Source organism: Nuphar pumila, chromosome 1, assembly GCF_984573655.1.
Source record: "Nuphar pumila chromosome 1, dmNupPumi1.hap1.1, whole genome shotgun sequence".
Taxonomy (NCBI): Eukaryota; Viridiplantae; Streptophyta; class Magnoliopsida; order Nymphaeales; family Nymphaeaceae; genus Nuphar; species Nuphar pumila.
The window spans coordinates 14090282-14112679 of NC_143249.1; the positions used below are offsets into that span (position 1 = coordinate 14090282).

Genomic DNA, 22398 nt, shown 5'->3' on the forward strand with positions numbered 1-22398 from the left:
TTCAGCATCTAATCCAGTCTGTCGGATATGTTAGAAGCAAGGATAAAGGGAATTGTGATCTTTGTCTTGTATTGTGATCTATATAAGATAGGTCCCGAATTTTAAAATGTAAGATTTTGTTCCCTCTTCGGTTGGGGCTAATGAAATGGATGTACGGGATAGTTTAGCATTTGAGATGTGCACCGGCTATGAGGCTGTAAATATACACAAAAAATGTTGAAAATATATGATTTAACCAAAGAATTGCAATAATCTTCACCAAACTTTTCCATGTCAATAGGTAAGCAGTTGACAAGCACCATCTAAATCAATAATACAGACTCGATGTGAAAAACTTGGATGATGAATCCTCATCCCCACCTCTCTCTCTCTCTCTCTCTCTCTCTCTCTCTCTCTATATATATATATATATATATATATATATATATATATATATATATATATATATATATATATATAGTCTTTCAAAAGAGAACATACTGCCAATGAAGAAGAGAGTTCCCTTTATTTAGCAATTCAGAATTATTCAAGATAAAATATACAAAATCCTTCTCATAGATCAAGGATTTCCCTTCATTACCTTCTCATTCTACTGTTTATGGCGTATGCCGCTTCCTCATTATAAACTAAATGAATGATTTCCAGAGAAAAGGGAAAAAGAAAACAAAATTGGAATCTGCTTACTATTTTAAAGGTGAGAAAAAAAGTGGGACAGCTAAAGATTCACCGTCTGTGATAGCATCTGAAAAGCATTGCACTGATGCCGCCAACTACCAACAAAATGACTAATGGATCCCCAATAAGACCAACATCAATTCTTCCAATGCTACTGTCTGGTCGTTTTTTATGACTTCGGCATCCCACATTTTCGTGAAGGAAGCCACTGAGGTTGTCTAACTGATGCATGATTTGACGCTGACCACGACCAATCACTGTAATCTGATGTTAACATAAAATCACTCTAAGAACATAATGTTTGATGAGAAGATGAGGGGAAATGAGAAGAAAAATACTAGATCTTCCATAAGAGACAAGGGGATATGAGAAGAAAATACTACCTCTTCCATAAGAGGAGATTCCTTTAAAATTTGAGAAACTGGTGATGTACTATGTAAGCTGCCGTTTCCATAGCTGGATAAGTAATGAGAAGTTGGAAGAGATCCATTGCAGGCTTCTGTGTGCAAACTGAGGTTCTGTTGGCTGTCTGGGTCTTTTTTGATGGTTAATTTGGCATTCAGTTCCTCTATTTTTGATGTGAATTCATCCATTCTCTCATTGAGGGTTGATATCTGTTCTGAAAGTTGAGCAATGACTCCCTACAAGTGAAAGAGATATTAGACAATATGCATGAATTAGGATCATATGGCATGGGCAATGTCCACAGACGGAATCCAGGACACCTGTGAAAGTTGCTACAACCTTCTATTTACTTTCAACATGCTACAAATCTACCAAACCGGACATACACCACCATGCAAACTTTAGTACTCCATAGGAAGAAAATGTTGCAGCAAAGAAAATAAGCACATCATTTATCATGGAAGGAAACAAAAGTAGAAGTGAGAGACTAATTTTGTAACTTCAGTAATCAAATTCCCTGCTTGCAAGAACTAACCTGATTGGCAAGCACGGGTGCAGGAGAGTCAGGGGCCCTCCCCTCAAACTGTTTGGTGTCAACTGTAAGTCTTGCTAAGTTTGCAAGATTTTTGTCTCTGTGTGTTGAAAAAGAGTGGGGTATAATGCTGCTAAAATAAACATAAAACAATAAGATGCCATTCTTAACATAAATTGCAAGACATATTCAAGTTAAAGGAGTCAAGTTCTATCCTGCTGATCATACAGATATAACAATGTCAGTCTGAACTAAATCTCTTGCAATTTTGGAATGAGTGCATGTAGAACAAACAAAACATCTCATGCTCGGAAATTGGAAAGTGTGATTCAGATAGAGGACCTTTTGAGATTTTTCCTCATAGCCACCCTATCAGCAGAAGCTCTTGATAGTGCTTCTCTTGGACTTGAAACTACATCATCATCAATGCTGAGCTTCATCTTCAAGTCATCTGGCAAAGCCTGGGTCAAGTTGATTATTTAAGTCGATTACGTATTGCTTAATTGTTGAAAATGCTTCAATTAGAGAAAAGCTTTTCCTACCATAGCTTCATCAACAAGCTTTTCCCGCTGAATCTGCTCAATATAAGTACATGGAACATAAGAACCTTCTAAATCCAGTTGCTTTGCAACATCTCTTACAACCGAACGGTCTCTTCCTTGAACCTTTCCAAGTTTCCATTTTAGAAGTAAAGTCAGTCGAAGCCTTGATAACTAAGATATGTTTTCCACATTAATAAATGCATTATAAGACCATGAAACAAAGCCTAAAATTAATGATAATAATCTGAACTTGCAACTTGACTGAGGCAGGTTCTGCATTGGTACGGTATCGAGTAACGATTGACTTGGAACCAACTTGTTTGGATCTTAGGACAGCTCTCAGAAAATGTGACCAAAACAATAAATACTGCAGCAGACAGTCAAGCCTATGGACTTTGTTAATCAGTTGATTACTTGCAAACCAACTTCTTTTGAAAGATAGTCTGAAACCTTCCTAAAACCCTTCATTTTGGGCACGACACTGGTGTCTGATTCACCAAGATGCATCACCAGCTCCATATCTATGTCACATGGGTGCGGGTGCGGGTGCGACACAGGTGCGGCGCAATTTCAATTTTTTTGGACACGGGGACTCGGCTATATATATATAACAATAATTCTAGTAAACAATTAAAATTAAGTAGCCAAAACTATATAAGATAAAAGGATATTATCATTGTACAGATATAATTTAAATTGACTTGTAATAGTAAACTTCAAGTCTGCAGTAAATTAAGTAGCCAAAACTATGACCTTAATTTTTTCGAAAGTTTCAATTTGGCACTCCCATTTCTTTATGGTAGTTCTTAAGCTAGCTTTTCTAATACTTGTGAAACTAGTATTTTTTTAAACTGGAAAAGCATTTATTTAGCTACCTCAAATGGTTGGGTTACCTTTTATCGTGTTTTATACATATTTTTACATAAGTTGTGAAACAGTCACACAGACTGTGCACACAGTCTGTGCAATGCAGTCTGTGACTGTGCAGACTGTGCACAGTCACACAGACTGTGCACAGTCACAGACTGTGTGCAGTGACTGTGCAGTTGCACAGTCTGTGACTGTGCAACTGCATTGCACAGTCTGGTTATATATTAAAAAAAAGATATATAAAAAATGTTTTTTTTGTCTTAAAAATGGACATTTTTGGACTCGGTCAAAGTTGACCGAGTCCAAAATGTGGACGGACTCGGCCTTGACTCGTTGACCGAGTCCGACTCGGCGTTGACCGAGTCCGGGCCGAGTCCGAAGCCGCACCCGTGTCCGCACCCGTGTCGGGGCGTGTCGACTCGGGTGCGGCACCTCCCTAGCCGAGTCCGTGTGACATAGCTCCATATCCATGTGACTATTTTGTGTTTGTGTGTGTGTGCAAGAGCATGTGCACATGTGATAATCAATGTTAACAATAGAACAATTTCAAATCAGAAAACATATGGACACTGGGTGCAAGGTATCACTTTCAATGTGTGTGCACGTGCATGTCTGTGTTACTGTGTATTACTTCGTGTGTGTGTAAAGCTTATGGATGTACCATGTTGAAGGAATAACAGAACAGGAAAAACTAAAACCCAGAAAGATAAGAGGGGGGGGGGGGAGCTCGAGGTACCCTTTTCATAGTTTTTTTTGTCCAAAATGGACTTAGTCAGAGTTGACAGAGTCCATTTTGGACAGATATGGCGTTGACCGCACCCAGGGTCATTTTGACCGCAGCGGGTGCGACACCCTATTGGGAAAATCCCTGTGACATAGAATGTAATGTACCTGAACATAGTGGCGGTTTAGTTGTTCAAGCCAATCAATTTTTACAGAGACCCGATCATCAGAAAAGGCATGGCTGCTTCTTTTCAGAATAGCAGCAATTGTATACCCCAAAGCCATCAGCCCACCAAGAAGGCGCACACTTCCTCCAAAAGTGATTCTGGGAGATATGATGAATGGACTATCAGTCACCCATTCCTGAAATCAAGTGAAAAATATAGCCACAAAAGGAAAAGAACATATTCAGTGGCAACAGTATGATCCAGTAGATTCTCTGAGGAATAACATTAGGCTATGAAGATAAAAGTCAAGACCAAGCAATATATTGGTTCATTCTTCAAAGCAATAAGAAATTTATCTTGGAATCATCATAGCTTCTCTTTTCCTCTAAAGCAGTTTCATGTCTATTATTTTCCATTTTAATTTTACCCAATATAGTAAAATATTGAATGGATGGTGGATGAAGAAAAGCTACAGCATAAAACATGATGAAGAACATTTTGATGTTGTCAGATGGCAATTCTTCAAGGTTATGAATGTTAGAGCTACTTATCAAACATTATGATTCATGCTGAGATGAAAAACCATATGGCCATCATTCTGGTTCAGTTACAGGTCCACAACCATTTGAACCGGAGAGAAAATTCTGAGATACATGCAAACTGTACTTGTGGAGTGCAATATAAAAGGTAAACTCACCCTTTACACATCAATATGCATGAAGAGTACACGTAACTAGAAAAGTATGACATACATGCAAACTGTCTTGTAAAGCATAATATAAAAGGTGAATACACCCTTTATACATCAATATGCATCAATACACTTGTAACTAACATATACAAAAATACCATTGGAAAATAACCGTAATACGATTTCGGGAAAACAGGTCGTCAATGCGATTAGTATTTCGAGGCGCATCTAGTGAATTTCGTTCAACTTTTGCTCGAATTTAAAGGTTAAAAACAAAAAATTTCTCAAATCATAATTGGCTCAACTAGGTCTTGTCAGTGAGGACGTCACCTATAAAATATTATATTTTTCCATGATTTTATCGATTTAATTAAATATAAAATTTAAAGTTCATATTTATCGATTTTAAATATCATGAAAAAATATGCGATATTACACCTTGGATCTTTTGTAAGTGTGCCATTTGTGGTTCACTTTTGTCCTTTTCCATTTTGTATCTATTGATGGACATTCTTGTTAAAGACTCTCATTGGTGGACATTTTTTCTTGTCATATGATTGCATTTACATGCTTTTACTAAACCTATTTGAGGATTTCACTTGGCTTGAAATTTTTGTCCAATCAATTCTTGTTTTTTGGAATGTATCTTTCAAGGATTTTCTATTTGCCTATTTATACGGCTTTGTTAGTTCATCACTCTTTTTTCGATACATCCATTATTATTTGTTTGGCCTTATCGAGGTGAGTTGTATGAGTTTCTATGTTTTGGAACCAGAGTTAATTGTTGAGGTGAGTTATGTGTGAACCTATGTCTTCTTGTCAGTGTAGATTATCAAATGTTTTGGCTCTGATTGACAGTTGATTGACCTCTGGTTCTATGAGTGTGTTGTACCACTCATTTGCTTTTTTTGCACCTCGATGTTGTAGAGTAATTGTTAAGGTGAGTTATGTGTACACCTCTATTTTCTGGTAAGTATAGATTGCCAAGTTTATGAAATTTGCAAATATCATTCCTTTTGTTATGTGGGATTTTTAAAATCTTTTCATTATATTTCTTTCTAAATTTTTACTATTTGTTTGTCCTTGTATACAAACATATTTTCATGCATTTTATGTGTATTTTATTGATAAAAAGTTATTTTTAAAATTGTTATTTGGCCCATTAGTGGCCCTTTGTGCTTGAACCCATTTGGGGTTGTGTGACTAATCCTCTTGTTTTTTATGAGTGAACCCTATTGGAGTTTGCTTTGTGTGATTTATAAAATTGCTCTCATTCATTATTATGTGCATTAAATATGTTTTAATTACATGCTGGATATATATATATATATGTATATATATATATATATATGTTTCATATTGATTTTCTTATTCACATTGTTGTATGCATGAATTTAATTAACTTCTCTTTTCTTGATGGCTCTTTTGAATTAATATATTTTATATGCATGTTGTTCACTTAGTATAAATGATGATTTGTCATTTCATTTGAAGTGCTTTTCTAAAAATTTGGGATATTATTTAGGTATGATTGTTTATCTCTTATTGATAATTTATATGTCCAAATTCTACGATAAATATTTATGTTTTCTTGAAAAAAATATGTTGATTTTGGGTTTATAATTGTCTAAATTTGACTTTATAAAAATTTATCTTTGAAGTATGTTCCTCTTATTTTTCTTAATGATTGTCTAATGTTTCTAAAATGTTAAAATTATTGCTACCTTGTTATTCTTGTTCAAAATATATATTTGTTTTGAAATTTTATAACTATTTGGTTAGGATATCTTCTTTTGTGTAGTTGGAACCTTTATTTTGTTCTCTCTCTGCAGGTTCGCAAAGATACTAAGGTTTGAGAAAGAAATTCTATTGTTGATGCATCATGAAGATGGAGGTAGCCGATGCATGCATTTGGAGAAGATTATCATTGAAGACTTGGATCCTTCCCTTTGTTTCTTTATGTTTTCAAACTTTCAGTATATCACATCATAAGTTTGAGGGGGAGTGTTATATATATATATATATATATATATATATATAAACTGAAATACCCATCAAGGGTATTTCAGTTATTTCACATTGTAATAGGTGTCAACCTAGTAGGGGCTGACATTGCAATTTTTAATTTTTTTAATATATTTGTAATATGGCGGTTGGGACAGCCCAACTAGTCATTGGGCTGCTCCCAACAGTCATAAATATGACTGTTGGAGGCTAGCCCAGCGACTAGTTGGGCTGCCCCCATTCCTTCTTCTTCTTCATTCATGTATTATAAATAGGGGCTAGTCCCCCTTGTATCTTTAATGCTTTCCTAAGCATTCTAACTCCTTTGTGAGTTTTATTATGAATGAAATATTATTATTTTTATATTGTTGTTCTCTTGAGCTTTAATGCATGGTATTGCTTATGTTGGCACTTTGTATTGTCCCTTAGTAAATTTGTGTATGTGCACTTTGTTTTTATGTTATTGTAAGCCCTTTGAGGCTATTGTTTTTGCTTTTCTGCATATTTCATTACAGCAGGGGACAAACTCGCCGTGGCTAAAAAAAAGAAAAATCTGGAAGAATATTTATTTAGCTCTATTGCTTGTTGATATTGGAAGATATCTCGGCTTCCAACTTCCATTATATGTGACCGTTATTAATAAATATATGGTTTTTATTATTTAATTTTTTTGTTTTCAAGAGACTCTCTAAATTGAATCTATATCCATCTATCGATCAGAAGTGGTTTTCTTTACCAAATCCAACCAAATAGATTCAAAGTTCAAACATGGTCAGACATCTAATCGAAACCGGAGCCTGACATCACTAATTTAAAGGCATTTCAGGATAAAACATTTCTTTGGCTCAAGCAGATTAAGTCATTAGATGCAATCATCATGGTCAATTTAGCATCATACATGGTTTTAAATTTTCACTTCCAGATTATTGTTTGGCCTGAAATGGACTACAGTAATTGACATTCTCCAAAGGAGCAACCTTGGATGCAAACTGCTCAACCCAAGCAAGTGGTGTAATAAGCAGAACATGAAGTGGAATCTTACAGTTCCAATATATAAAAATTCCAATTTGATGGCATTTGGTATTGCTTATCAAAACTTTGGTACAACAGTTATCAAACTTTCAAAAATATATGCACATGTATAATCATGAAAACACAAAAAAATATGCACATGTACACATGCGCACAAGTCAAATGAGATAAGTCAAACACAATCACCATTAATTTTTCAGAATGCAGAGCAGCCTTGAAGAAACTACTCCAGCAATGAAAACTTGGTATCAGGACAGACTAATGCAATACTATCTGTAATTGTAAGGTCAGTATTGCAATTGTTCATTAAAACAAGGATGGGTTAAAAAAACATAGAAATGAGTTGTGGATGTAGACATGATCTGGCATATAAATAAAATTAAAGCATCACTGCCTGTGGTTCTACCTGCATAGTGAGTGCATAAGCATGCTATAACCCAGTGATCTAAAGCAAAAACAGAGTTCATCACAAGAACAGACCTCAAACATAAGATTGTATTTTCCATCCCTATTCCGCATCCTCAAGTATGACTGGCAAACTTCTGGATCTTCACCTGGAGGAAGGAGATATATGTCATAGGTGTCCTCCAAGGTTTCTGTATGTTGATGAGGCATGACAGCCTTGATTTCCGCCACAGTCAAAGCTTTTAGTGACTACAATAACACAAAGCAGTATCATTTAGACTTCTACGTACTAGTAAAATCCAGTCACAAATATCAGTATCGGCTATATCTCAGCGAGGCTATTTCTCGTAATATTATAGGTTTGGTGATAAATCTTGGAAAAATCTCGGGGCTTAAAAAAATAAATAATATATATATAACAAAAATAAGTAAGAAAATATCATGTTTAGATAATAAAATACATATATAATAAAATAAATAAGTAAAAAATGAAAAATAAAGAAGAAAATATATTTAAGATGTAGAAAATAAATAAAAACAGTATAAATAATTGATAATATCATGATATTATCATGATAATATCGTGATATTTTTGTGATAATATCGTGATATTTTTGTGATAATATCGTGATATTTTTGTGATAATATTGCAATATTATCATGATAATATTGTGATATTCTTGTGATAATATCACAATATTATCAAATTGGTGATATTTTACCTATAATATTGTTTGCTGAAAATACAGCGATAATATTGCGATATTTTGAAAATATCGCCGACATTTGTGACTATGGTAAAATCTCACCTGAAAATGAAAATTCTAAGATTCAGCAGAAGCCGAAGTTAGCTAATAGACATAAAGTCTAAGAGAAAAAACTTGACCTTCAGTATATAGGTAGGGTTCTGGAATCCTGTGAAAGGGTTGAACTTGTTGACTATTTTTATATGTGCCGTTTGCAGATCTGGCTCAATAAAAGCTTTATACATTGGATACACCTAGGATACATAATGAGAAACCATCAAGACCTGGAAACTTCAGGACTAGTCACTAAAGTATTTCAAATACTATGTAATTCATAGGAAGCATAAGCATGAGGACAATAAACATGGGAAGGGTGAAGAAAACCGTTTCAGATATCTGGTAGATTATCTCTTCTGGCTCTTGGCCAGCACGTTCTATGTCTCGCAGAACCCTCTTTACAAGATCAAAGTGCACACCACCTGTAATTGATACTCGAATGTCAAGGAAAGGGCGCAGTTTTTCGCTTAAAGCATAGATGCCTTCAATAATCACAACTCGAGACGTGGGAACTTCGATGGTCCTAACAGATATATCCCAACATTAAAAACACCAATTACAAATACAATTAATTTGTACCATTGTAACTTTTCTCTATGACATATAAAATGCAAAGAAAGTAACAGAGTGGGTTCTAACCTGTACCCTGTTCGACAGCTCAGTTGGTAATCATAAATCGGTACCTGAACAGACTTGCCTTCTTTCAAGCCATGAATATTATTAAGCAAAGTATCATAATCTGTCAAGCGTGGATCTGTTCCAATATTGCAGATACAAAATGATCAAAAAACCTTAGCCAGAAGAAGCAATGAACGACAACTTTGACTAACATAAAAGGCAAAGGAGAATATCAGGTTGAATAATATGTTAAATGAGAAAAGGACAGGAAAGCAGGCGTATTTCAATCAAGAGCATCTAAAGGTTCCTGTAACAAAGGTCAGAATATTGAGATAAATAAAAATATCCATGTACACATTCAAATTTGTCATGTTAGCACTGGTAAAGCTCAAGAGCAGCAAGCAACTCCAGCAAGAAAAACAGCGCAAAGTTGTTGCTTCATCTACAACCATGACATTCAGGTAGTATCTCTAGTCACCTAGTCTAACAAAATGGATTTGAAATTTGTTAGTCTTAGGAAAGATTAGAGGTTAGACTAACCCTGTTGGGATGCTGTGCTATATTTAATATATACTCACAAAAAGACCAGACCTGACATTGCCAGGTGGCCCAAATGCCTGTAGCCTGGTCCTTTTGGCCAGGCTTGGACCTGACTTTTACTATGTGTGTGTGTGTGTGTCTTGTGTGGATGTGCATATGGTATCAATGAGTTGAAACCAGAGTTACCAGAAACACACATGTACGAGATGCGCTTCAGAAGTGCGAAACACGGCACTTCCGAAACGCATGGGGAAACACACGTAAAATAAAAGAAGCGCATCCCCCTTTAAAGGGAAACACACACCCCTTTAAAGGGAAACACACACCCCTTTAAAGGGAGACGTGTCCCCCTTTAAAGGGGTACGCGTACCCCTTTAAAAGGGACGTGTCCCCCTTTAAAGGGAGACACATTTATGAAATGTCTATTTTGCCCTTTTAAAAACGAATTTAACACGTGAAAAATAAGAAACTAAAAGAAAATATTTTTCTGAATAAGGGCAAAATGAACATTTTAAAAAAATTGTGAAAACATAAAAAATGAAGGCTTAGGGTTTTGTTTTTCACTCGACTCCTCTCTCTCTCTCTCATTTTCGGCCACCGACGACCGACGACCTCCTCCTTCGTTGACGTCCGACGACTGAAGACCTCCTCGAGCGACGTTGGCAATGTCTCTGTTCAGGTATGCTCTCCTCTCTCATCCACTGACGTCCGACGACCGACGACCTCTCTCTTTCGATTCACTCTCCTCTCTCATCTACTAACGTTCGGACGAGTCTGAGACTCTGCGTTTCTGAAATCCATTGACGTCCGACAACCAACTTTTCTTGGTTGTTCCGAATGTGGGTGAACACACGGTAATTTTTTATTTCTTTAAATCAGTTCTGATGTCCTCTTCCTCTTTTTTCTTAAGTTTGTCTGAATGTCTCCCATTCAGATTTTTACAATCTGTCAAAAAATGGAATCAGTGAGCGCAGTTACCCTAGGGCAAGTGGCTTTAGACTCGAATAGGGGCTATCGCCGCCTTGTATAGGAATCACTGTATCACTCCGGGTACACCCCTTGTGATACGGGCGGAACACTGACGGTCTTGATTCGGGTATCAGTTTTCTGATTTGGGTTTTAGATGAACAAAAAAAATCTAATTTCTTTTAAGGATTTTTGTTGAGATTTTAATTCTGTTTAAATTAGATGTGTTGGTTTAAATGTTGATCTGCTTGTTTCTTGTACTAGGTTCACGTATGATCAAGATTGTTTTTGTTTGAAATAAATTGATTGGCGTTATAAAATTTTAATATGCATCCTTCTAAAATGGGTTCACGCTCATTGTGGTTAAATCGATTGATCAATGCTTGTGTGTATAAGTCCGATGTTTATTATGGACAGGTTTTCAAGAATCATATATATAACCTTATGGGTTTTATACATAGATTTTGTAATATGCATTAAGTCTTGGACTCTTGGATGATTCATGTACTGATTCGTTAAATTTGATTTGATGGGCATTAAACCAAAATTTCTGATAAGAATAAATAGAACTATAGTCTGCAGTTATTTTTAGATTGGATTTATCAGGCTTCTACCTATTTGTGATTTCCTGGTTTAAATTAAATCTGTGGTGTTTCAACTGTCATATTTGTTTGAGATTTAGTTTAATTAAACTTGAATTTTAAGGCTTGATGCTTTCCTCTGTATTCATTACGGGTGTTAATGCTATTAGAAAAATGAAATTTGATTAGTTTCACAGTTCTGAAATTTAGATTGTGACTGCGAAGCTGTGTGTGATACATATTGTCTGGATTATTTTAAGAAATGAGCATGATTAGTTTATGTATGCTGACACTGAAGTTGTTGTTTAGTAAACCCCACGGTATTTTACGGGAATTCGATTGCAAGGGACGTTCATGGTTCACTTTGGGTATCTTTTTTTTTCCTTTTGTTTTGGCATTCCAGTTTCATTAATGATTTGTGTTCTTCACTCTCCATCCTTTGTTGTTAATAATAGTTTTTTTAAAGTGTTCTAAAATGATTCCTATACTTTTATGATGTAGGTATATTTGCATGTTCTTTGCTTCATTAATGACCATCACAAGCTATGATCACAATAATTATGATGACGATGATGATTCTTTGTAAAATTTGGAGCATGAATCGTCTAGTGGTGTTGGGAATGACAATGCAAGAAAGGGCAAGAGGTCTTCTCCGATTGTCCATATCAGTTTGAGAACATAAACGAAAATTGTTTTGATGAGGAAGATGGAGAAGAATATGACTTGGATGACTACTATTCTGAAGATGACCAAGATGATGAACCACCTAGCATGCATAAAACAACAGTGCTATGACGCCATGTATTGAAACAAAAAAAGAGTGAGCAAAGAAAGCAAGGTGGAACCCAAGTTTTTATGTGCACTGCAAAAATATTTATCATGGGTCATATACTCGAGTTTTTGCACATCTCATGGGATCTCCAAAGGGACAAAGTGTTGGAATTGCCTTCTGCCCTGTAGTTGCAAAAAATGCAGAATTGACAAGAAAAATTAAGAGACAAGTTCGTCGAGTGAAGGTTTCATCAAGTGCGTTTGAGTTGACGAGATCAAGAATTGATAATCCGAAGAAGCCTATTAGTATGACTACATCATTTAGTGGATGCCGAAAAACAGTTGATATTCGTGATACCTTTAAAAAGGTAGAAAGAGATAATGTAGATCACAAAATTATCAGATTTTTGTGTGCAAATGGCATACCTTTCAATGTGCTTCAATCACCATATTGGGAAGAGATGATATATGCAGTTAGTAAAGTGCTGGATATAAACCCCCATTATATGAAAAAGCGCGAACAACGTTGCTTGACAGTGAGAAAGAGTGTGTTCACAGAGAGTTAAATGAATTTCAAGAAAAGTTTGAGGAGTTTGGAGTTTCCATTGTCTCAGACGGTTAGACAAATATTAAGAACAAACACTTAATAAATATACTTGCATCAAACTGTTTTGGCTCGATGTTCTTATATGCAAGCGATTTTTCTAATATGCAACAGTCAGCTGCAAACATTGCCAATTTTTTGAAGACGGTATTTAAACTTGTGGGGCCTTCTAATGTAGTGCAAGTGATTATAGACAATGCAGCAAATTGCAAGTTATCAGGTGAAGAATTAAAACAAACGTATAAGTATATTTTTTTGTCACCTTGTGTTGTGCACACACTTAATTTGATCTTTAAGGATTTGGCACATGAGTTTCATTGGTTGGGAGAAATATATTTACAGAGTAAAGAAATTGTTAAGTATATCACAAATCATTTAAAAGAACTAGCAATCTTTAGAAGCAATGAAAAATAGAGCTAATAAAGATTGCAAAAACAAGGTTTGCTTCACATTATACTACTTTGAAGCGCTTGCTTATTACAAAACCCATATATAAGATGATTAAATTTTGTGATCAGGAAGGCCCTATAATTGGTGAAGTGTATGAAAGCATGAACAACATGGGGGAAATCAAAGACAATCTAAAAGAACAACAAGATTCATCATATTGTCTCAAATAGATGGGATAGAATGAATGTGCCTCTCCATAGTCTAGCCTATATGCTTACTCCAAAATATTACAAGTCGGAGTATCTCAAGATCCCAACAACAGGAGGGGTCAAACGAGTTTCTCCTAGTAAAATTTTTATTCTATCTATTTAATAAAGTTTAAAGTTTAATGATTTAATTATTTTATTATTTCATTTGCATTTTCTTGTTATAGTTATTAAACATTTTTTTTTGCAGAAAAAGATAATGATATCTTAGACGGTGCAATGCTCGCGCTTGAAGTCATATCTGCTGAAAATGAAGAGTTATTTACACTTTATAGGTCACAACTTGTGGCTTTTGCATCAAAAAGTGGAAGATTTAGCCGAAATGCAGCAAGAATAGATGCATTGAATCCTACAATGTCAATGCTTAATTGGTGGCGTTTTTATGGTGGTGATACACCTGAGTTGAGAGCATTAACCATTAAGGTTTTATCTCAACCTATTAGCACATCTTCTGCAGAAAGAGTGTGGAGCACTTATAGTTATATTCACAATGTTAAAAGAAATAAGCTCAATGAAGATCGTGCTGATACCTTGGTGTATATTCATTCCAATCTTCGATTGATTGACAGGTATAATTAAACTGTGTTGTACTTTTGTTTTAGTATTTTTTTTCTTTTTTTCTATCATTGATTGTTTATTAGCATTTATATTTTATATTCTTGTTAAAAAAAGGTACAACAATCGCTACAAAGAAGGATCTAGTCGAAAATTGGATATCAATCCAAAACTTCCTATTATAAAAGAAAATACGTTGAGATTAGAGGACATGCGTTTGAGAGATTTGGATGATGATGCATAACAATCAAGCACTATTTCCAAATCCACACCCAAGGATGCACAACCAAGAGCTTCATTACCTCCAATAATCATACGTACAAATGAAGTTGAAGAGGATACAAATTAATCCAACAGAGTTAGTAGAACTGCAAGGTCATCAGTTCCTCAAGGCCGGATTGATCGTTTTTTTAGCAGGAAACCTAACAAGGTATATTGATCTTGTGTTTTTTATTTTTATTTTTTCTATATATGTATTTTTTATATTTTAAAATAAGGTTTTTGAACATTTTTATTTTTTAACATATTCATTATAGGAAATGAAGGAAGGAGCAGAAGGCATGATCGTGGAGGACAAGAAGCACGTGATGATGCAAAAAGTTTTCGATTTATTGCTGACTTTAAGGGAAAGAGAAAGATGACAGATTAATGAACTCTTGAATTTTTAATTATTATTTTGATGATGTAGTTGGAGTAGTCCAACTTAAAAACTTTTATGTTACTTTTTTGTAATGGTCTTGTAATATTTTGTTGATTTGATATATACTTTTATTTTGAACCTTGCATGATGAAGTGATGTAATGGATTATGTTAATTTTAAGTTTATAGTTTAGAACTTTATAGCTTATAATTTACAGTTTAGAACTTTATAGCTTAAAAATTTAACCATATCTCTATGTAATATTTGAGTTTATTGATTTCTCATTTTCTATGGTGCAGAGATCACAAGATTTACAACAATCACAACATCAAATACCAAGTCATTTGATTCTTTTGTTGAAAAAGGTATGTTTTTTAATCAAATTTATTTATTTTCTTAATACATTATTTAATGCTTGCATGCATTTGTTAAATGGTTGCAACAAGAATGTAAATTATGATCTTCTCTTGATGTATTATTTTTTAAATAATTGACAGTTGCAATATGATGTATTTGTTAGATAATTGCAACTTATATTATTTATTGTCTTAGATACATGTTTTATTTTGTCAATGATGACATAAATCTTATTTTTTGATAAAATAAAAATATATAATTACATTTTCGCTTTCCTTTCGATTTTTATTCGCTTCTCACTTGAATCCTATGTCGCCTTTTTTTTGCTTCTTAAGTCGCTTCCTAGGTCGCTTTCGAGATGCTTCTTTTTTCGCTTTCGAGATGCTTCTTTTTTCGCTTTCGAGACGCTTCCTGGTTCGCTCCTAAGTCGTCTCGCGCTTCCCGCTTCCTAAAATTTTAGAAGTGTCTCGCTTCCCGATTCCACTTCCCGTATCGCTTCCCGCTCCCGCTTCCTCGACTGACAACTCTGGTTGAAACTCATAGGTGTCAGTTTTTTTGGCTAAACCTGGCCATGTAGATGTGTTCATCATAGTCAATTTATTAGAGATCAACCCTTGGATTATGTTTTTCAGACAAAAAATACCTCTTTTTAATTTGTAAAAATTTGGTGCATTTACGACCATTGAATTTTAAAATCACCAACAAAAACCAGAACACAAACTGGATTCCAGTGATTTGAAAGTTGATCCCCACAAAATCGACCATGTAGATCATAATTGTAAGGTTGGATTCAACTATGAAAACACGAGCAATAAGATATTGCTTGCTTCAACTCATGTGTGTGTCAGGAGGCCGGTGCTTCTCGATGGAATTCTCACACCAAGTAATCTCAAGAAGATCGGCATTCACCTATCATGTCACGGCAGTCTATGTTTTAAGGGCGAGAAAATTGTCCAACACTTATTTGGAAACTACATTTTTTTGAGCAACTTTTAAAACCGCCTTGCACACAATTTTAGACAGGAGATTGGTTATTCTCGAGACTATATATATATATATATATATATATATATATATATATATATATATATATATATATATATATATAGGAAAAGTGGTAGCTGCCTCCCACTTTTCTAGCCTACCACAAGAGAACAAGTGTTCTCGAGTTGGTTTTCACAAATCTGACCCTACAGAGGTATTCATTATGGTTGATTTGCTAGGAAACGACACTTGGATCATGTTTTTAGATAAAGCAAATCTGACCCCGTTATTCGCTTCTAGTTTCCTTTTACATATTTTTTTGAACGATATTATAACCACCAGGTCTGATTTGCTCACTAGTCAATGAGGCCCTATGGACTTATCAGATCAAACAATGCTAGGGAAAAAAAGGACTTTCGATCACCTTTGCTCCAATTTAAGCTTCAGAGCTTCAGATAAAGTAAATAGAAATTTTAGCAGATCTATTGTTCAAAGGTGGCCTTATCCATAGGAAAATGTACGGATCAATTTGCTATTTGTACCGACCTAATCATCATCATTGTGTGATGCACAAAGGGAAAGAAACACATGCGTTTCCCTATGAATATTCATGCTTGGTTGGCTACTTTCATCTACAGGATTGATTAGGCAAAAGTTTCCTGAACATTTATATCCAAATCTATAAGCATGTGATAGGAACAGTTCACCTCAACAGATAGGTGACCATATCCAGTGAATGGAATTTGTGAGTATTCCCCAAAGTCTAATAAGAGATTATAGCATTTGCATTAAAAATTTCAGTCACTGAGATCGCAGGACAAGGCACCTTTGATATATTAAATCAAAAGAATGGAGACCTTGACAAATAAAAACAAATAGCAAATATGTGTTTAATAACAGGACCCTTAAAAGGATGGATGAACTGTCAGAAAATATATGCTAATTATAATGAGAAATATAATATTGAATCATCACCTGAATGCTATATGTTATATTAAATGTATTCAAAAAATTCAAGATCCTCAAGATCATTTGTCTTCTCATCTTCTTAATTCAGCATTCATATATGTCACTGTCTGAGATGAATTAAACTAAATCCTTAAGCATATTTTTTGTTTATGTAAAAATTTACATATTACACCTTGCTTTGTCATAAAGTTTCAGCATACAAAAATGAAGAATGCCCTCATTAAAGGACAAGCTATTTAAAAACCCATTTAGGGTTCCAATCGATAGCATCAGATCAGAACAATTTGCCATTACAAGTTTTTTTTTAAATCTTTGGCCACAAAAAAAGGATGCATCACTTAATCAAGCTGGAAGCAAGTTCAACCAAATGTGAATGCAAATACAAGAGATTTATGCTGAAGGTAGAGATTACCATCAAAGTTTCCATCAATAATACGACTTGCATCGTTGTAATTATCCATTGATATAACAACCATGCTGGGCATAAAATTGAGCATTTTTTCAGTGAAAACAGTTTTCCCAGCCCCCGATGGTCCAGCAACTCCTACTAGTATGATACCATCATTCTTTTGAGCCAACAACTGGCATGCACGGATCACTATGAAGAAGCCTTTCTCAAATGACAGTTGATCTGGTATGGGAGCTATTTCATAACGAACGCTATCTTTCCTCTTTATTAACTGCACCTGATCCCTTAACAGACCTGACCTTCGCTGAGGTGAGTTGCTACTAGCGTTGTCTTTTCCCATTGGCAAAGGCTCAGTATAAGATGACAGTGTTTACCTTTTATTTATGAAGTGAAGACACCTGAAATTAGAAAAATGTTGAACTGAATAAAGATAAATGTTTAAGTTAACAAAGTTAACAAAATCATAAGTGAGATAACAATCATGTCAGGTAAATGTCATAAGAAAATGAAATCCAACACATTATTTTTTAACAGATTAAATAAGAACAATAATAACAAAAACAACAAAATAACAAAAAAAAAACAGAAACAATAATAACAATGGAGAGTAAATGTTGTCCCTTTTGTTGGAAAGCAAGAAAGTCTTTCTTTTTCTCAATGTTTCTCCTTTCTTTCTTCACTCCAACTTTAGCATGCATGAAGGGGGGGGGGGGGGAGCCTGTTCTGCCATTGTGTATCTCTAAGGAGTCAAGCAATTCCATTCTCTAACTCCTCTGCCAAGGATGGACATGCTCTAGTAAGATTGAGAATGATGTCCAGAATTAAACATCATGGACTTTCCTAAGAAAATAAAAGATCTCCAGTGAAGCTCATGTCAAATGTTCTTCCCACATAACAGCCATGATTCTTTCACAATATCACATATGAAATATATAATGCAAAAGGCGGTTATCCAATTCAGACTCTACCATGCATAAAATGTGTTTGCAGATGCAATGGACCTTTTCATGATCATTATACATTAAAACGATCTAAACATGAGCCACTATCCAAGCAGAAGTCATTGCCCATGATGATGTGCCCAAGGCCCAAATATTTTCCACAAAAACAAACACATACACCCACACAACTCTTTGCTCCTAAACTAACCTTAATGTCATTCATCAGTAGTAATGAAATAATAATAAATGTGCAGCTTGACCATATATTTTACAATCCAAGACATCTTTGTTACTTCAACTAGCCAAAGAATAGTGCACAATGAATATACATCTTATGCAAGACTTGTGATAGCGGTGTGCTTGCTAGAAACCTGACGGTGTCATGTGTGGAAGGCATCTAATGCTATATTACAGACTACATTAATGAATAAAAAAAGAAAATTTTTTGGAGGCATTCAAGAGAGAGAGAGAGAGAGAGTTTTCCCCAAAAATCTTGAAATAACAGTAGTGGATATTTTGGGAAAAGTGACATTTCTAAATATAAAATAGTTCAAGATTTAGGATATCTTCAGATCATTTTATTTATTAACAAAGTAAGGTGTATTTATTTAAATGTGGAAATGCTGGCCTCTACAAGCAAGGGATAAGGAGATGTTCAGATAAATTCTCTAGAAAAAACTCAAAACAATAGAACTATTAAAGATTTTGAGAAATATGAGATTTCTAAATCTCAAAAAAGATCAAGATTTAAGATATCTAGAGTGTCCCTTTTATTGACAAAGTAAGCCATATGTGTTTAATTGTGGAAATTCTTGCCCCTATATGGAAAGGATAAGTTCATAGATCAATATTGGCAATTCTCAATAGACTTTCAAGTAATCATTTTTTCTTGAGAATTTTTGGGAATATCTCAGAAGTGGTGAAATAAGGAAACTTGAAAAGAAAAGAGAGAAAAATGAAAGTAGCAGTATTTTTTATATTTCATATAATAAGTGAAAAGAAGATTTTAGGGCATAAAAACATAAATAAACAGGAAGTCATTTAAATGGGAAACACGGATGCACTGAAAATCGCTAATATTTTTCAAAATTATGATGCAATACCTTTATTACCTTTAATACCACTTTATGAAAATATCATGAAACTAGAATGGAATATATATATATATATATATATATATATATATATATATATATATATATATATATATATATATATATATAGATATATATATATATATAATGGGATAAATCTTCTGCAATGCAAAACCTATGCTTGGTAAAAAATGTGGCATATTCACGTTTCCACTTTTGTTAGCTTTCAATCTCAAATGGCACTAAGGTTCTTAGATGCTGGGCTAGTTTAAAACCACAATTACTTTTTAAATAAAAAAAATAAGGCACAGCCACTGCTTCTATGAGCATGTTTATAGGAACTAACCTGTGGAGGGTGACCAGTCGCATTAAAGCAAAACCTTGCTGTCACAAAATGTCATTCTCGAAAGATTAGGTGTATGTTAGACATTATACCAATTTAACTTCTAGAATATAAATGCAAGTTCCCATGCAGAAATCAGATAAAAAATAAGGATCAAGTGGATCTGGAAGAGTATATATTGCAAGTGAACGAACATCTAACAATAGATAAAAGAAGAAACAGATTACGCAGTTGTTTTCTATGGCAACAACCATCCAATGAGTTCATGGATTACTCCTCGACAGCCTATGCTCAAAACAACTGCGTAAAGTCCACAACCTACAAGATTCACGGACTCCAAAAATATCACATTCACAGCCTCCAATTCAGTCTTTTCCCTTAAAACCTCACAATCCACGGCGAGGCCCCAAAACTCCAAAATCCAATGCCGCGAATGCTTCCAAAACCAAAATTGAAGAGCCCACCCGTGAGTAAGATCCACAAACCAAGCTTCTAATCCGTCCAATTTCATCGATTTTCTTCACCATTCACACAATTCAGCATCAAACAGCAATACATCCAATCAAGCAACCAAACCAACATCAAAACACGATCCAACCAACTCATTTTGAAGTTTACCCGCATCACCAATCCGCATACCTCCCAACCGATCACACAAACAAAACCAACGCATCAAAAGAAAGAACAAGAAGCCATGATTCCAAGCGCAACGAACAAACCAACCAAATACATACTCATCTTCAAATGAACCAAAGAAAGAAAACCAGCGAAGGAATGCTTGATCAACTTCCAATGTACAACAAAAAGAGAAAAAGAAAAACAAAGGGTCGAAGAGCAAAACCTTCCTTTACTGGGGGAGAAAGCGGCAATGAAGGGATCGATTCCCTGGAGTTGGTAAACAGAAGGGGTGATCCAGAAACCCCTAGAAAGAGGCAGAGGGACGAACGGGAACTCAAGAAGAAGAAGGGCCAGGGATCTCTCCCGAAGCAACAGGTTGCGATCTTCGTTAGAGCGAGAGCGTTATGGCGCGTAGGGTGACCACTCAATAAATACACACGCTCCATGTTATATTCTTCCGCGTCCTGTAATAGAGAAATTTACGAAAAACCACCTAAGTTATCAGTTATTTATTGAAAGTGGATAACGGATTTAGATTTTAGCTGCCTCGACCTTATAAGTTATTATTTCAAAGAGACGCCTGGTCCTAAAATCAGCCGGATGACCTTTGATTAGTAACTAATAATAATAATAATAACAGAAAAAAGTATACTCTTAATATTGATTGCTTAAGAATATAATGTATGATGAGATGAGTTTTTTGATAAAAACACAAAAGGGTCATTTTATGCATGCAATTAGAGGTGAGCAACAGGCCGGCCAATGAGCCAAGCGTTGGGTCAAAGTTTCAAGCCCGAGCCCGTTAGTTACAGGGCCGAAATCTGGCCCTTATATACTTGGGCTGGCTTGCGAGCTATCAGGCTGGTCTGTGGGCTACCGAGTCAGTCAGATAGGCCTGAGTTATTTATTAATTTTTAATAATATAAAAATTAATAAATAAACAATTGTATATATAGTGATTTGATAACTGTTATTATTTATCTAATTAGTTGTATTAAATTTATGTAAACTATAATGATAATTAGTTGGGTACACGAGAACTTGTTATTTATTTATTATGTACTTAATTAGTTGTACTAATTAATTGGGTTTGGGCTGGGCTAGCCCACTTGACATTGACCCATTGCACTAATGGGTCGGGTTATTGGTTGCTCTTCTCAAACCCGAGTCTTAAGAACCCGGCCAAAGCCTGGCCCGTTAGTAAATGAGTTGGGTCAGGCCACACTTAAAGTCCGATGTGCCAAGCGCTAATCGAGCCCGGCCCGGGCCAGCCCGATGCCCACCCCTAAATGCAATCAGATAAAGTACTCGATTAAATGTAATAGTTCAAATATTAGGCAGCATTATCATTATATATAAGGAAGGACTGTCCAACCAAATACCTAATTCACACTCGGAATTCATATATTTTTAGTTATAACACACACACACACATATATATATATATATATATATATATATAAAGAGAAGATTGTAGCTACCTACCACTTTTCTAGCCTATTAGACTTTTGAAGTGTGTTTTTTTATGTTTTCTTTAAATCCTATTGTGCAGATGTATCATGTATGCTTGATTGTATAGTAATCAACTCTTGGATTATTCGATTTCAATAAGACATAGAGGGTTTTATGAGGTTTGAAAATCAACGGTCTAAGATTTAGATAAATCAAACCATCATCCTCCAAATATGAATATATTCTTTGACAAGTCCAAGAACAAAGGCATGATCATAACCACTTGTCAAGTAGAATTGTTCAATCCAAAAACTTCTAGATAGCAAAGGAAAGTGAAATACACATTGCACTTTTGGCTTTTGCTCCATAATTGAAAAGACAGCCCTACGTACCAACCTATTCTTATCCAACCTATGCAAGCAACGTGCCCTACCCAACAAAAGAAAATTAG

The 22398-nt window shown here is 34.9% G+C and overlaps 1 protein-coding gene across 1 annotated transcript; it reads right to left on the bottom strand.

The window, feature by feature from the left end:
• Window positions 1-486: 486 nt before the first annotated feature.
• On the bottom strand, window positions 487-20879 carry LOC149848048 (inorganic pyrophosphatase TTM2-like). The gene is made up of 12 exons (XM_090016467.1): window positions 20719-20879; window positions 17503-17897; window positions 9489-9603; window positions 9177-9372; window positions 8933-9046; window positions 8122-8295; window positions 3916-4110; window positions 2155-2277; window positions 1955-2073; window positions 1616-1742; window positions 1059-1316; window positions 487-939 (listed from the first exon to the last, which is right to left on the bottom strand). Exons 2-12 carry the CDS (start codon window positions 17837-17839, stop codon window positions 724-726), a joined length of 1974 nt encoding a protein of 657 aa, XP_089872593.1. The 5' UTR covers window positions 17840-17897; window positions 20719-20879; the 3' UTR covers window positions 487-723.
• Window positions 20880-22398: the final 1519 nt, after the last annotated feature.

What these genes read in the sequence shown, in the direction of transcription:
- LOC149848048 (XM_090016467.1), bottom strand. Translation starts at nt 17,839, where the DNA reads ATGGGAAAAGACAACGCTAGTAGCAACTCACCTCAGCGAAGGTCAGGT. An exon ending in TAAACCGCCACTATGTTCAG is followed by an intron (nt 2,278 to 3,915) that starts GTACATTACATT and finishes AAACTTGGAAAG; the next exon opens with GTTCAAGGAAGAGACCGTTC. An exon ending in ATGAGGAAAAATCTCAAAAG is followed by an intron (nt 1,743 to 1,954) that starts GTCCTCTATCTG and finishes TTATTTTAGCAG; the next exon opens with CATTATACCCCACTCTTTTT.